The sequence below is a fragment of the Coregonus lavaretus genome (assembly GCF_964263955.1).
Source record: "Coregonus lavaretus genome assembly, chromosome: 27".
NCBI lineage: Eukaryota > Metazoa > Chordata > Actinopteri > Salmoniformes > Salmonidae > Coregonus > Coregonus lavaretus.
In genome coordinates this window covers 36405734-36422879 of record NC_140014.1, presented here as the reverse complement: position 1 = coordinate 36422879, position 17146 = coordinate 36405734, and the positions used below count along the sequence as shown (strand labels likewise).

The window sequence follows — 17146 nt, the reverse complement described above, 5'->3', positions numbered from 1 at the left end:
AGCGTTGTTACTATCTGAAACCTGCCAGAATGCTTTCTCAGAGAAATGCTCTGTCTCTCTCTTTCTCTCTGCCGGTCTATCGTAGCTCTGGGTAGAGGAGAGGTTGCCCCTTGCGATGTCAGATGAACATGGCAACAACCTCCAGGCAGTCCAATTGCTGTTGAAGAAGAACCAGACTTTACAGAGGGAGATGGAGGGCCACCAGCCGCGGGTGGATGAGGTGTTGGAGCGTGGCCGGAGGATGGCATCGGCTGCTACAGAGGAGGGCGGGCCGGAGGCAGAGCGTATTGGAGAGCAGGTGTGCACATGCTCACACTTGCGCGCACACACACACACACACACACACAGTTTTGAGACTGTGTGTTTTCTTTGTGTTCTATATTGTAAAGCGTCTTTGTAAAGGGCTATAGAAAACCTATGTGTTGCTCTGATTCCAGGTGAAGGAGCTGAAGGAGGTGTGGGCCAGGCTACAGGAGGAGATGGCTAAGAGGAGAGACCGGCTGAATGGATCTAACCTGGCCCAGCAGTACTACAACGATGCTGACGAGGCAGAGGCCTGGATAGGAGAGCAGGAACTCTACATGATTACTGATGACAAGGCCAAGGTACTATTCACAAAAGAGGTTTAGAATTATCAGGTAGCTCCATTGATTAATTTGAGAGTGGTTTCATTTCCCAACCAAGTGGTGGGGATGCTGTTTGGCTGAAAAACAAATTACAGGTTGTGACTTTAAAGTGTTCATTTGTTCGCCACCACTCCCCAGGATGAGCAGAGTGCCATGTTGATGTTGAAGCGTCACCTGATAATGAAGCAGGCTGTAGATGACTACTCAGACTCCATCCAGAAGCTGTCTGACCGCGCTCAGAAGATGCTGAACGAAGACCACCCTGATGGGTGAGTGGAACCCAGACACCAGGGTTCAGTCATCTTACCTTGTGTACTACAGTGTAGCTATCACAACCTTCTCTGTAGGCCTCAGAGTATTCAATACTATGTTGAATAACTGTGGGTATTCATCAATTATTTTAATTGGTCTCTTGTTCCTCACTATGTAACAGTATATTTGAGTGTGAGGGGTGTGGTTATGATTGTGTCTCTAACCATACAAAGATCAGATAGCTATAAAACAGTAAGTCACGATGCATGATGATGACATGTCATCTTGTCAGTCACTCTCTCTTTCTCCTCTCTGTCTCCCGATCTCTCTCTCTCAATTCAATTCAATTCAATTCAATTATCTCTATCTCTCTCGCTCTCTCTCTCTCTCTCTCTCCTCTTTCTCTCTCATCTATCTCGCTCTCTCTCTCTCTCTCTCTTTCTCTCTCTCTTTCTCTCTCTCTCTCCCCTCTCTTTCTCTCCCTCTCTCTCCTTATCTCTCCTCCCTCTCTTTCTCGCTCTCTCATTCTCTCTTTCTCTCTTTCTCTCTTTCTCTTTCCCTCTCACTCTCTCTCTCTCTCTCTCTCTCCCCCGCTCTCCCTCTCTCTCTCTCTCCCTCTCTCCCCATAGTGAATCTATAATCCGTCGTCAGGGCCAGGTGGATAAGCAGTATGCTGGTCTGAAGGACTTGGCAGAGGACCGCAGGAGGAAGCTGGACCATGTCTATCATCACTTCCTGCTGAGCCGAGAGGTGGAGGATCTGGAGCAATGGATTGCTGAGAGGGACATAGTGGCGTCCTCACAGGAGATGGGACAGGACCTGGACCATGTTACAGTGAGGAGGGAGGGAGAGGATGGATGGGAGGGAGGGAGGGAGGGAGGGAGGGAGAGGATGGGAGGGAGGGAGGGAGGGAGAGGGAGGAGGATGGGAGGGAGGGAGGGAGGAGGGAGGGAGGGAGGGAGGGAGGGAGGGAGGGAGGGAGGGAGGGAGGGAGGGAGGGAGGGAGGGAGGGAGGGAGGGATGGATGTGGTGGCGTCCTCACAGGAGATGGAACAGGACCTGGATCATGTTACAGTGGGGAGGGAGGGAGGGGGTGAGGGGGGGAGGGAGGGAGGGATGTGGTGGCGTCCTCACAGGAGATGGGACAGGACCTGGACCATGTTACGGCGAGGAGGGAATACACACAGTGAATACAGAGGCCAGGGATTCTCAGCCTAGGACCTCTGGAGGGCTTCAATGAGCTTCCCAGGGGTCCTGAAGCTGGGGGAAAAGTAACAAATAAATGAAAGTTGTAGGTGGCTGAAGGGATAGAGAATGGTCCAAGCACGAATGTGAAGTCCCACCTTGTATTAGTTGTCTCTGTAATGTTCAGTATTCTTATGGAGTATATCCACGCTCTTATAATTGCTTTATTATCTTCACATTTTGAAAATAATTTTATTCTCCATTTCCCTCTCCAAATAAAAACCGTCCAGATCCTGAGGGACAAGTTCCGTGACTTTGCCCGGGAGACAGGGACGGTGGGGCAGGAACGAGTGGACTGTGTGAACCAGACGATAGACGAGCTGATCAAGGCGGGCCACACAGAGGCTGCTGCCATGGCTGAGTGGAGGGACAGCATCAACGAGAGCTGGGCTGACCTGCTGGAACTCATAGACACCCGCGCTCAGCTCCTACAGGCCTCCTACGACCTGCTCAAGTGAGTCTGCACACAAAAGATGGCAAATGGTTAATTAATGCCACTAACTGTCTTTGGCTTTGTATGCCTAGGCTCCAAAACAAGACAAACACAAAAAACTTTTCAGACATTTTAGACATTTCATTGTTCCTTTCATAGATGTTTAATATCTGACTTCTGACAGATGAAAGTAGATTATATTAGTAAACTACAGTGTGCTCTGAGGGGTCAACTGTAACAGAATATCCTGGTGGTTCTCAGGTACTTCGATGATGGGAAGGAGCTGGTGGCTCAAATCCAGGAGAAACGAAATGAGATTCCTGCTGACCTGGGAGAAGACTTCAGCAAGGCAGATACCTTCCACCGCATGCATGCCGCCTTCGAGAGGGACATCAGCGCCCTGGGAAAACAGGTACACCTTAACCCCCTACTGCCTGTTTGGCCTGGAGTTTGGTTGAGAGGTCTACAGATGAGGCAGCATTAAGACTAAGAGATATTATGCTGACTTTAGAGATGGCGATGGTGTACAGCCATGTACAGTTCAAGTTATATCAAGGTGAGTAATCAAATCAAGTTTTATTTATACAGCACATTTCAGACATGAAATGCAATGTCAGGGTTGAGTGTAGAGGGAACGTGGAATCACACGCAGGACACAGAGATTCAAAAAACAGATGTCTTTAGTGAAGTCCGACAGTACAAGCCAAAACGGCAACAGGCCACAGGCGAAACATACGCACACTGGAATGTCCAAAGTAAATGCGCACAATGTGCAGGACTCTCTTAAACAAAACGAAATACAGAGCGCACAGAACAGTGGACCAACAACAACACGTGACATCGAACAATTACACACAACACCTGACCAAACACAAGAGAACTAAATAGGGTGCCTAATGAACACTTAACAATGAACAGGTGTAACAAACAGACAAAACCAATCTAACATGAAACATCGAACGGTGGCAGCTAGTACTCCGGAGACGACGACCGCCGAAGCCTGCCCGAACAAGGAGAAGGAGCCGCCTCGGCCGAAACCGTGACAGTACCCCCCCCTTGACGCGCGGCTCCAGCCGTGCGCCGCCCCCGGCCTCGGGGACGACCAGGAGGAAGCGGAGCAGGGCGCGTAGGATGACCACGATGGAACTCGGTCAGAAGAGACGGGTCTAGGATGTCCCTCCTCGGCACCCAGCACCACTCCTCCGGGCCGTACCCCTCCCACTCCACGAGATATTGGAGACCCCCCATCCGGCGTCTCGAATCTAGGATGGTCCGAACAGTGTACGCCGGAGCCCCCTCGATGTCCAACGGGGGCGGAGGAGTCTCTTCTATCTCAAAGTCCTGGAGTGGACCAGCTACCACCGGCCTGAGGAGAGACACATGGAACGAGGGGTTAATATTTTTGTAATCAATAGGCAGTTGTAACCTGTAACACACCTCGTTCAATCTCCTCAGGACTTTAAAAGGCCCCACAAACCGCCGACCCAGCTTCCGGCAGGGCAGGCGGAGGGGCAGGTTTCTGGTTGAGAGCCAGACTCGATCTCCAGGTGCGTACACTGGCCCCTCACTGCGGTGGAGGTCGGCGCTCGTCTTCTGTCGACGGATGGCTCGCTGCAGATGGACGTGTGCAGCGTTCCACGTCTCCTCCGAGCGCCGCACCCACTCATCCACTGCAGGGGCCTCTATCTGGCTCTCATGCCAAGGTGCCAGAACCGGCTGGTCCCCTAACACACACTGGAAAGGGGTTAGTTTAGTGGAGGAGTGGCGGAGAGAGTTCTGTGCCATCTCGGCCCAGGGCACATATCTCGCCCACTCCTCCGGCCGGCCCTGGCAATATGACCTCAGAAACCTACCCACATCCTGGTTGACACGTTCGACCTGCCCATTACTCTCCGGGTGGTAACCCGAGGTAAGGCTCACCGAAACCCCCAACCTTTCCATAAACGCTCTCCAGACTCTGGAGGTAAACTGGGGGCCTCGATCAGACACTATATCCTCGGGTACCCCGTAATGCCGGAAGACGTGAGTAAATAGAGCCTCAGCGGTCTGTAGGGCAGTAGGAAGACCCGGCATGGGAAGGAGACGACAGGCCTTCGAGAACCGATCCACAACGACCAGGATGGTGGTATTCCCCTGTGAGGTAACAAAATCCACCGAGAGGTGAGACCAGGGTCGTAACTTACCCCTGGGCAAGTGTCTGGGCGCCTTACACTGGGCACACACTGAGCAGGAGGAGACATAAATCCTCACATCCCTGGCTAACGTTGGCCACCAGTACTTTGTACTAAGGCAGTGCACCGTCCGGCCAATACCTGGATGCCCAGAGGAGGGTGACGTGTGAGCCCAATAAATAAGCCGATCCCGGACCTCGAGCGGGACGTACGTCCGACCCACCGGACACTGTGGAGGGCTAGGGTCGGTGCGTAATGCCCGCTCGATCTCCGCATCGACCTCCCATACCACCGGTGCAACCAGACAAGACTTAGGTAGTATGGGAGTGGGCTCCACGCACCTCTCCTCCGTGTCATACCGCCGAGACAGGGCATCTGCCTTCCCGTTCTGGGACCCAGGGATGTAAGTGATCTTAAACACAAACCGGGCTAGAAACATAGTCCACCGAGCCTGGCGAGGATTCAGTCTCCTAGCTGCCCGAATGTATTCCAGGTTACGGTGGTCAGTCAGAATGAGAAAAGGGTGTTGAGCCCCCTCAAGCCAATGCCTCCACACCTTTAGGGCCTGTACCACGGCTAACAGCTCCCTGTCCCCTACGTCATAATTACGCTCCGCCGGACTGAGCTTTTTAGAATAAAAAGCACAGGGGCGGAGTTTAGGTGGTGTGCCGGACCGTTGTGAGAGAACAGCCCCGATACCGGCTTCAGACGCGTCCACCTCCACTTGGAATGGTAAAGTGGGATCCGGGTGCGCCAGCACTGGAGCCGAGGTAAACAGGTCCTTCAGTTTCCCAAAAGCCCTGTCCGCCTCAGCTGACCACCGCAAGCGCACCGGACCCCCCTTCAGAAGGGACGTTATGGGAGCTGCAACCTGTCCAAAACCCCGGATAAACCTCCGGTAGTAATTCGCAAAACCCAAGAACTGCTGCACCTCTTTAACCGTGGTTGGGGTTTGCCAATTACGCACGGCTGACACACGGTCAACCTCCATCCTCACCCCTGACGCAGACAACTGATAACCCAAAAAGGAGACCGACTCCTGGAAGAACAGACATTTCTCGGCTTTGACATACAGGTCATGCTCCAACAATCTCCTCAATACTCTGCGCACCAGGGCTACATGTTCGGCCCGGGTAGAACTGTACACCAGAATATCGTCTATGTACACCACTACTCCCTGCGCCTGCATGTCCCGGAAAATCTCATCTACAAAGGATTGGAAGACTGATGGAGCATTCATTAACCCGTATGGCATGACGAGATACTCGTAATGACCGGAGGTAGTACTAAATGCTGTCTTCCATTCATCGCCCTCTCTAATGCGCACCAAGTTATATGCGCTCCTGAGGTCCAATTTTGTGAAGAACCGTGCCCCATGTAATGACTCCGTCATAGTCGCAATCAGCGGAAGTGGATAACTATATTTCACAGTAACCTGATTTAGACCGCGGTAATCAATACACGGGCGCAAACCTCCATCCTTTTTCTTCACAAAAAAGAAGCTCGAGGATGCGGGTGAAGTGGAGGGCCGTATGTATCCCTGTCTCAGAGACTCGGCAATGTATGTCTCCATTGCCCTCTTCTCCTCCTGTGACAACGGATACACATGGCTCCGCGGGAGCGCAGCTCCTGCCTGGAGGTCTATCGCACAATCCCCCTGTCTATGAGGCGGCAACCGTGCCGCTCTTGTCTTGCTAAACACGAGTGCCAAATCCTCATACTCGGGGGGAATGTGCAATGCGGGCATCTGGTTCGGACTCTCCACCGAGGTCGCCCCTACGGAAACACCCAGACATAGCCCCTCACACTGAGCAGACCACCCTTTAAGAGCCTTCTCTCGCCACGAAATAGTAGGATCATGGGTAATCAACCAGGGAAGCCCCAGTACCACCGGATACGCAGGAGAGTCGATCAGATAGAGCTGAATAGTCTCCTCATGACCCCCCTGCGTCTCCATCCTAAGTGGCGCTGTGACCTCCCTAATCAACCCGGATCCTAATGGACGACTATCTAGGGCATGTACAGGGAAAGGATTATTAACCGGAAGGAGGGGAATCCCTAACTCTACACAGAATTTGCGATCTACAAAATTCCCAGCTGCGCCTGAATCTACTAGCGCCTTATGCTGGGAACGAGGTGCAACCTGTGGAAAACAAACAGGTATGGTTATGTGTACGACAGAAAGCTCTAGGTAAGTGGGGCACCTACTCACCTGGGAGGACTCCCCAATGTGTGACCTGCCTTCTCCTCCACCAGGGGACCCTCCCCAGCACCTAGCCGCGGTGTGCCCTCCACGGCCACAGTTGGTGCAGGGGACGGCCCCCCTCGGGCTCCTTCCTCTAGCGCCAGCACCTCCGAGCTCCATCGGGCTCGGCTCGGAGGTGCTGGAGGGTGGAATGGGCGACCCCCACCTGGGACGTCCGCGGGTAGCGAGCAGGGTGTCCAGCCGAATGGCCATGTCAACCAACTGGTCAAATGAGAGCGTAGTATCCCTGCACGCCAACTCTCTGCGGACGTCCTCCCGGAGGCTGCAGCGGAAGTGGTCTATGAGTGCCCGCTCATTCCACCCTGCATCTGCCGCTAGAGTCCGGAACTCCAGTGCAAACTCCTGAGCGCTCCTCATCCCCTGCCGGAGGTAGAATAGACTCTCCCCCGCCGCCTTCCCCTCTGGTGGATGGTCGAACACTGCACGGAAGCGGCGGGAGAACTCCGCATAGGTGATAGTAGCGGCGTCTATTCTCCTCCATTCGGCGTTGGCCCACTCCAACGCCTTGCCGGTGAGACAGGAGATGAGGGCGGAAACGCTCTCGTGTCCCGAGGGCGCCGGGTGTACGGTGGCGAGGTAGAGTTCAACTTGTAACAGGAACCCCTGACACCCGGCAGCGGTGCCGTCGTACGCCCTCGGGAGCGAGAGCCGAATCCCACTGGGTTCCGGGAGTTGGACGGGAGGGCTGACCGATGGTGATGGTGCGGTAGGTGGGGGTGTGGATACCCCGCTGGTCTCCCATCGATGGAGGGTGTTCATCACTCAGTCCAGGGCGTGCCCGATTTGGTTGATTCTGTCCTCCTGACCACGAAGGCGCTCCTCCATGATCTCGGTGGGTGCGGGTGCTCCTGCTGATTCCATATAGATGGTGTGTAATTCTGTCAGGGTTGAGTGTAGAGGGAACGTGGAATCACACGCAGGACACAGAGATTCAAAAAACAGATGTCTTTAGTGAAGTCCGACAGTACAAGCCAACACGGCAACAGGCCACAGGCGAAACATACGCACACTGGAATGTCCAAAGTAAATGCGCACAACGTGCAGGACTCTCTTAAACAAAACGAAATACAGAGAGCACAGAACAGCGGACCAACAACAACACGTGACATCGAACAATTACACACAACACCTGACCAAACACAAGAGAACTAAATAGGGTGCCTAATGAACACTTAACAATGAACAGGTGTAACAAACAGACAAAACCAATCTAACATGAAACATCGAACGGTGGCAGCTAGTACTCCGGAGACGACGACCGCCGAAGCCTGCCCGAACAAGGAGAAGGAGCCGCCTCGGCCGAAACCGTGACATGCAATGCAGTGTGCATCAGGAAAAAACTAATTAAAAACAATGAAAATAAAAACGGCAATATTTACTACACAACAAACATAAGAGGATAAAAAACAAAACAGCAACAATAAAAACTGAACGACTAAAAAGCACCCTAAGGAAAAGCAAAGCTAAAAAGGTTTGTTTTAAGATCTCTTTTAAATATGTCCACAGTTTCGGCCCCCTTCAGGCCTCTCTGGCAGGTTATTCCAGGCTGGGGTCATAATAACTAAAGGCTGCCTCTCCATGCATCTTGGTCCGAGGCTTTGGGATAGTTGAAAGGGCAGTGCCAGAGGACAATGAGGGACCTGATGGGTACATAACTTAAAAGCATGTCTGAGATGTATTGGAGTGCACAATCGTGGATTGATTTAAAAACCAATAGAAGAATCTTAAAATGAATTCTAAAACTCACAGGCAGCCAGTGCAGAGACCTTAAAACCGGTGTAATGTGTGCTCTCCGTCTGGTCTTGGTCAGTACCCGTGCTGCAGCATTCTGTATGTTTTGCAGTTGACCAATGGCTTTCTTGGGTGGACCAGACAGGAGAGCATTACAGTAGTCAAGCCTGCTTCTAATAAAAGCATGGATGAGTCCCTCTGTATCAGCCTGAGAGACAAAGGGCCGCCCGCACCTTGGCAATGTTCCTCAGGTGGTAAAAAGCTATTTGGGTCACATTCCTAATGTATGATTCAAAATTGAGTTCAGAATCTAAAATGACAGCTATGTTTTTTACCTGGTGTTTTACCTTTATTGCCCATTAAATAAAATGTGCGGCCAGATTCTCTCTCTGTGATTTGGCTCCAACAATAACTACCTCAGTCTTGTATTGATATAGCTGGAGGAAGTTGTGAGCCATCCAAGTATTTAAATAACTAATACAGTTTAATAATTTATCTGTGTAGCTAAAGACAGCATTTGTTTGTGTATGGCATGCAGGGCTCCCTGTAGCAACACATTGCAATGTCACTGAACCCCAGTTGTGATTGGAGTCATTCTAATCCGGCTCAAAGGGCCATTAAGAAAAGAACGGCATCTAGCTTAGAGGGCATGAAAGTCTTCTACATCGAGGTTTCTCTCTCTGTCACCAGCATAGAGATACAGTAAAAAAAAAAATGGAGATGTAGAAAAACCACCTCCACCTCCCTCCTTCTACCCACCAGGTGCAGCAGTTCCAGGAGACAGCGGCCCATCTGCATGCCCAGTATGCTGGGGACCAGGCTACAGAGATCCAGGCCCAGGAGAAGGAGGTGGTAGAGGCCTGGAAGGCTCTACTGGACGCCTGCGACGGCCGCAGGAAACGCCTGGAAGAGACAGCTGACAAGTTCCGCTTCTTCACCATGGTCCGAGACCTGATGTCCTGGATGGAGAACATCATACAGCAAATAGAGACACAGGAGAAACCACGGTAATCTCTTGTGACGGACTGTTGACATAAATTCTAGCTAGCTAGTGCACGCAAGACTTGGTTCTGGGGGGAGGAAAGGGGGTCCCATGTCTCCGTTGGTTGGAGCCAGGTGTTGGCAACACCAGAGTTGTGGGTTTAATTCCCACTCGTACTGAATATATGCATAGAAAAGCATCTTCATGACTACACAACAGTAAACGGAGGAGAGTGGACAGGCGATATGGAGGGGTGAGGGGATGGAGAGAGAATGGAAGGGTGAGGGGATGGAGAGATAAAGTGAAAAAGTTAGATGAGAACCTTTCTACCTCTCCCCAGGGACATGTCATCAATAGAGCTGCTATTGGGTGACATGATGGAGAGATAGAGATGGAAAGAGACAGGATGGAGAGATAGAGGATGGAGAGAGATAGAGGATGGAGAGAGATAGAGGATGGAGAGATAGAGGATGGAGAGAGAGAGGATGGTGAGAGAGAGGATGGAGAGATGGAGGATGGAGAGATAGAGGATGGAGAGAGAGAGGATGGAGAGAGAGAGGATGGAGAGAGAGAGGATGGAGAGAGAGAGGATGGAGAGATAAAGTTAGATGATAACAGGTTGTTTCTACCTCTCTCTCCTCAGGGATGTGTCATCAGTAGAGCTGCTGATGAAGTACCACCAGGGGATCAGGTCTGAGATCGACCAGCGTGGACCAAAGTTCTCTGACTGTGTGGAGCACGGCAAGGCTCTGCTGGCACGTAAACACAAAGACTCTGCTGAGGTGAGGAACACCAGGGCTCTATATCAATTCTGTACGTCCTATCTCCTCGCCTTTGCCTTCCCTCAGACCTCCTCCAATGTGTTTTGAGAAGGAGGCGAGGAGAGAGTATGCAAGGAATCAAGGAAAGATGAATTGGGAAAGAGCCTGGGGCCACATTTAAATTATTTCAGATACAGTATGTGACTTTTTCCTTTTCTTGTGACTACCTCCTGCAAAAACTGAGTTCATCTGACCATCCATGTTGCTGTCATCCTCGTTTCTTCCTCAGATCAAGGAGAAACTGATCCAGCTGATGGAGAGGAAGAAAGAGATGATGACCAAGTGGGACGACCGATGGGACTGGCTCAGGCTCTGTGAGTACAACAACAACAACCACAATGACAACAACCACAATGACCACAACCACAGTGACAACAACAACAACGACAACAACCACAATGACAACAACAACAACCACAATGACAACAGCAACCACAATGACAACAACAACAACAACAACAACCACAATGACAACAACAACCACAATGACAACAACAACAACAAAAATTACAACAACCACAATGACGACAACAACAACAACAACCACAATGACAACAACAACAACCACAATGACAACAACAACAACCACAATGACAACAACAACAACTACATTCCCTTTTTCCTTCCTTCCTCATACTGTAGTCGATAGATCAGAGTGAACACAAAATCACCAGACCTGGGTCCAAATAGCATACTTACACATTTGTCTTGTCTTGTCAGTGTTGGAGGTGTGCCAGTTTGCGCGGGATGCCTCAGTGGCGGAGGCGTGGCTGGTGGCTCAAGAGCCGTACGTGGCCAGTAAGGACCTGGGACAGACTGTAGACGAGGTGGAGAAACTACTGAAGAGACACGAAGCCTTCGAGAAGTCCACCGCTACCTGGGAGGAGCGCTTCTCAGCCCTGGAGAGACTTACTACAGTATGTGGTGGAAAGGATTGTCTATGTGTGTATTTGTGTGTGTGTGTGTTTGTGTGTCTGTGATCTGTGTAAAGCTTCGTCCCCATTTGGCAGTTTTTTCTGATGTCACCATTTTCCATATAAACAAGTACAGTATACAGTATGTGTGTGTCTATCCATTACCTCTGTTTGTGGGTGAAAGTTAGTTCTCACATTCTCTCTCTCTCTCTCTCTCTCAGTTGGAGCTGTTAGAGTTGAGGAAACAGCAGCAGGAGATGCAGCAGTTTGTAACAGAGGAGCAGCAGCGTTCACAGATGGAGAGCAGGAGAGAAGACACAGGGTTTGCAGAGGACTCCTCCCAGCTCTACACCATCGAGGAGCAGACACTGGTTAGTACCGAGCTAATGTGCACTGACGAAATGACCCTCACTGACCATATCCATTCTGCTCTCTGTCCATGAGTTCCCCTATCTTTTTCTCTCTGTCCATGAGTTCCCCTATCTTTTTCTATCTGTCCATGAGTTCCCCTAGCATGTTCTCTCTGTCCATGAGTTCCCCTATCTTTTGCTCTCTGTCCATGAGTTCCCCTATCATTTTCTATCTGTCCATGAGTTCCCCTATCATTTTCTCTCTGTCCATGAGTTCCCCTATAATTTTCTATCTGTCCATGAGTTCCCCTATCTTTTGCTCTCTGTTTCAAAGGTTCAATTTTTAAAGGGTTAATAAAGGGGTTATAATTACGTTACTAACAATTTGTAAAATCATTTGTAAACGCATTTGAAAACCATTAATAAACGGTTAAATCGCACTGGTCAAAATAGTGCAATAACTGGTCAGTGTTTGCCAAATAGTGAGCCAATATTTACCTCCAGTTATTAACTATTTATAAATGCACGTATACATGCTTATAAGATTAACCCTTATGTATCATCATGCAACCTTCTTTTCAAGAGTTGCACAGTTGAACAATAGTTATTTTTCTCACATTTGGGTGTGATGCATTGGTACTCTGTCCCAGGAACAGAAGAGGTTGGTTTTCATGATGGGTCTTGACACACCTTTGAAACCCTAATGCCCTGGCCAAATTTACATCCAGGACATTATTCATTACATTTACATTTACATTTTAGTCATTTAGCAGACGCTCTTATCCAGAGCGACTTACAGTTAGTGAGTGCATACATTATTTTTTTCCGTTTTTTTTTTTCATACTGACCCCCCCCCCCGTGGGAATCGAACCCACAACCCTGGCGTTGCAAACGCCATGCTCTACCAACTGAGCTACATCCCTCAATCATCATTCCTAACATGTTACACCTTACCAGATTATATCAACACACTTACCACTTCTCTGTGATAGTCCAAGTATGGTTAACACTCTGGTGTGAAATGGTAACCGTAATACCGTGTATGCTGTCTTCATATCCACCATTCATTGACTGAACATGTTTAACAAAGTGTTGAATCTTCTCTCATGTATGTAGTCAAATCAAATCAAATTGTATTTGTCACACACACTGAATACCACAGGTGTAGACCTTACTATGAAATGCTTACTTACAAACCCTTAAACAACAATGCAGAGTAAGAAAATATTTGCTAAATAAACTAACGTAAAAAAAAAAGTTACACAATAAAATAACAATAACGAGGCAATATACAGGGGGGAAAGGGTACCGAGTCAATGTGCGGGGGGTACGGGTTAGTCGAGGTAATTGTGGTAATGTGTAAATGTAGGTAGGGGTAAAGTGACTATGCATAGATAATAAACAGCGAGTAGCAGCAGCGTAAAAAAGGGGGTTAATGCAAATTGTCCGGGTAGCCATTTCATTAACTGTTCAGCAGTCTTATGGCTTGGGGGTAGAAGCTGTTAAGGAGCCTTTTAGACCTAGACTTGCCGTGTGGTAGCAGAGAGAACAGTCTATGACTTGGGTGGCTGGAGTCTTTGACAATTTTTAGGGCCTTCCTCTGACACAGCCTGATATAGAGGTCCTGGATGCCAGGAAGATTGGCCCCAGCGATGTACTGTGCCGTACGCACTACCCTCTGTAGCGCCTTGCGGTCGGATGCCGAGCAGTTGCCATACCAGTCGGTGATGCAACCAGTCAGGATGCTCGCAATGTTGCAGATGTAGAACTTTTTGAGGATCTGAGGACCCAATACTGCCTATAAGTATGTCTAAACTCTGACTGAACTCTCAAATAATCTATAAATGATTTACCCACATGTACACTACCTGTCTAAAGTTTGGACACACCTACTCATTCAAGGGTTTTTCTTTATTTGTAAAAAATTTTACATTGTAGAATAATAGTGAAGACATTAAAACTATGTAATAACACATATGGAATTATGTAGTAACTTAAAAAAGGGTTAAACAAATCAAAATATATTTGAGATTTGAGATTCTTCAAATAGCCACCCTTTGCCTTGATGACAGCTTTGCACACTCTTGGGCTTGTGTTTTAGGTTATTGTCCTGCTGAAAGGTGTATTTGTCTCCCAGTGTCTGTTGGAAAGCATAGTGCTAAGCTAAGCTCTATTCCTTTTCTTTTTGTCCTAAAAAAACTCCCTAGTTCTTGCCGATGACAAGCATACCCATAACATGATGCAGCCACCACCATGCTTGAAAATATGAAGTGTGGTACTCCGTGATGTGTTCTGTTGGATTTGCCCCAAACATAACACTTTGTATTCAGGACATAAAGTTAATTTCTTTACCAAATGTTTTGCAGTTTTACTTTAGTGCCTTATTGCAAATATTTGTATTCTGTACAGGCTTCTTTTTTTTTTTACTCTGTTATTTAGGTTAGTATTGTGGAGTAACTATAATGTTGTTGATCCATCCTCTGTTTTCTCCTATCACAGTCATTAAACTCTGTAACTGTTTTAAAGTCACCATTTGCCTCATGGTGAAATCCATGAGCAGTTTCCTTCCTCCCCGGCAACTGAGTTAGGAAGGACGTCTGTATCTTTGTAGTGACTGGGTGTATTGGTACACAATACAAAGTGTAATTAATAACTTCAACATGCTCAAAGGGATATTCAATGTCTGCTTTTTTTATTTCCTCCCCTCTACCAACAGGTGCCCTTCTTTGCGAGGCAATGGAAAACTTCTCTGGTCTTTGTGGTTGAATCTGTGTTTGAAATTCACTGTTCGACTGAGGGACCTTACAGATAATTTTATATGTGGAGTACAGCTATGAGGTAGTCATTCAAAAAGCATGTTAAACACTATTATTGCACACAGAGTGAGTCCATACAACTTATGTGACTTGTTAAGCAAATTTTGACTCTTGAACTTACTTACTGACACAAAGACATTTCAGCTTTTTATTTGTTATTATACTGAACAAAAATATAAATGCAACATGCAACAATTTCAAAGATTTTACTGAGTTCCAGTTCATCTAAGGAAATCAGTCAATTTAAATTAATTAATTAGGCCCTAATCTATGGATTTCACATGATTGGGAATACAGATATGCATATGTTGGTCACAGATACCTTTAAAAAAAGGTAGGGGCATGACAACATATGAACTATTTAAAATACAACATAGTGTCTCATGGTTCCCTTCTGTGTCTTCATCGGTTTCTTTCTTGTTAAGCATTTTACCATCCTGGAGTTTGATAGTTTATGGGAATCAATTAGCATAGACACTCTAGCTACACATAACTATCATCATTTATACCATTTAAGATGAGCTAGTTATGTTATCCACTGCTAGCTGATAATAATAATAATAATAGCTAGCTAGCTACCACAGATTAAAGGGGGTTAGCTAGTTATCACGATTTTGTGTGATACACTAGCTAGTAAGTTAGTCATAAAATTAGAATCACTAGCACAGTTACTGTACTGTCTTTGCCACTAGTGTTACCAGCTATCTAGCTAGAGACAGTACCTGAGTTCGAAGGTTATATAACTAGCTAGCGTGCTAATCCAAAAAAGCTAGCTAAACAAATTGCATGGAAATTCTGTCATGTCGATGTTAGCTAGCAAGCTAGCCAAATATTATCTTGTGTTAAATCGTCTAGCAGAATTTCTACGTATATTCAAAAATACGTTTTAGGTTTTACCTAATGCTAGCTAAAGTTTTCTAGCTAGCTAGGTATGACAGAGGTGCTAGCAAACGTTAGCTAGATACTTCTATATCCAAAAGTGAAACAAATTGCATAATGAAGTTACTGTCAATGTCGCGTCAATTCAAATCTGGTATCAGGAACAAAAGAGGTCAACACGACTTCTAAGGTATACTAGTTATTTTAATTAATGCAAAAACCTTCAATGGTAAATATGATGTTTCGTATATACGGGCTCTCTGTGATGCCTCGCAGGACACTCCAGAGAACTAACACATTGCTCCAGAAACAATACCCAAATACTAGACAGAGGAAGTTTCCCACTTCTCTGCTGGCCAATTAGAGTAAAGACTTGAGCGTGGTTTAAACTTTCTCAGCCAATCCGTTGATGCAGGGGGTTGGTCTCATCTCTTCGGCGCCATTTGTTACACACTTACAAGATTATCATAACAACCTATCATAGTGAGAAGAGCCAGCTCCCTTAGACATCATTCCCATGTCAAAGGAAGACTCATAAATCACAATGAACTATTATAGTCTAGCATTTGAAGACACAATCCTTATCTTCTCTTCACATCAATCACAGCCTTGCCAGGTGTCACAGCCTACATTAGCCCAGTCAAGAATGCATTCTTTCTAAGTTAGTCATCCCATTAGTTTAGGAGAATAATAAATCCCTAATATTACCCTCTCTCCTCTGTCAAAATGTGTATTTTCTGAACGTTTCTTTCGCGCAATGTCTTTTATCTGACTCTCATAACGACGTCCATCCTGATTCTTCACGACGCACTGTCACATGATGCCAATGTCAACACAAAATTCTGCCCACGTTCCAGGTCGTCTTTATTTCAAGCGCGTTTCATAGATCGGCAGATCTCACAAAGTCGGAGGAATTTCTCCCAAACCAGCGAGGCACACCATTAATATGGCTTGAGATCTTCAGATGATGCATTCATCGAAAAAATAAGTGTAACAATGCATCATCAGGGTTTCAAACGTGGGGCAAGACCCATCATTGGAGTTGAGCGTTGGTCTGAACACCATTAATTTCTCTTCTTGGGTCAGAGTAACAATGCATCACACCCAATAGTGAGAAAATAACTATTGTTTAAAGGTATAACCATTTCAAATAAGGTTGCATCATGATAAATAAGGGTTCAATATTATATGCATTTGTAAGGGCATTTATAAATGGTTAATAGCTGGAGGTAAATAGTGGCTCACTATTTTGGCAAGCACTGACTGGCTATCACACTATTTTGACCAATTTGTTATAACCCATTTATTAATGCTTTATAATTCATTTACAAATGATTAAATCATTGTTAATAATGTAATTTCAAACCCTTTATAAAATCTTTACAAATATAACCTTATTGTAAAGTGTTACGGAAAGGGGTAATTTCTAACATAGATAGAGCCAACACTTTCTAGCTGTGTTTTTGAATTTCTAACGCAGTAGGGATAGTAAGGAAGGGAGTGGTTTGTGACACACGAGCAGCCGCTCACTGATATGTCAGCTCATACAGCAGTTACACCTCCAACACCGCCAAAACATTTGCTATGCGGATGTCGGCCAACGCTGATTAATGCTGGTTAATGCTCAATCTGATTGAATCCAGGCCCATATATATTTCCT

The 17146-nt window shown here is 47.2% G+C and overlaps 1 protein-coding gene across 1 annotated transcript in view; it reads left to right on the top strand.

Moving 5' to 3' along the window:
- LOC311102983 (spectrin beta chain, erythrocytic-like) overlaps positions 1 to 17146 on the top strand; it is a gene marked incomplete at both ends in the record, with an annotated part of 42929 nt that overhangs the window by 24027 nt on the left and 1756 nt on the right. The window contains 11 exons of the mRNA XM_084144484.1: positions 86 to 298; positions 438 to 605; positions 765 to 895; positions 1508 to 1712; positions 2354 to 2577; positions 2818 to 2968; positions 9487 to 9731; positions 10350 to 10488; positions 10757 to 10841; positions 11248 to 11444; positions 11663 to 11812. Of these exons, the coding sequence (XP_084000610.1) occupies positions 86 to 298; positions 438 to 605; positions 765 to 895; positions 1508 to 1712; positions 2354 to 2577; positions 2818 to 2968; positions 9487 to 9731; positions 10350 to 10488; positions 10757 to 10841; positions 11248 to 11444; positions 11663 to 11812 (1908 nt within the window). The remainder of the gene's footprint in view (positions 1 to 85; positions 299 to 437; positions 606 to 764; positions 896 to 1507; positions 1713 to 2353; positions 2578 to 2817; positions 2969 to 9486; positions 9732 to 10349; positions 10489 to 10756; positions 10842 to 11247; positions 11445 to 11662; positions 11813 to 17146) is intronic.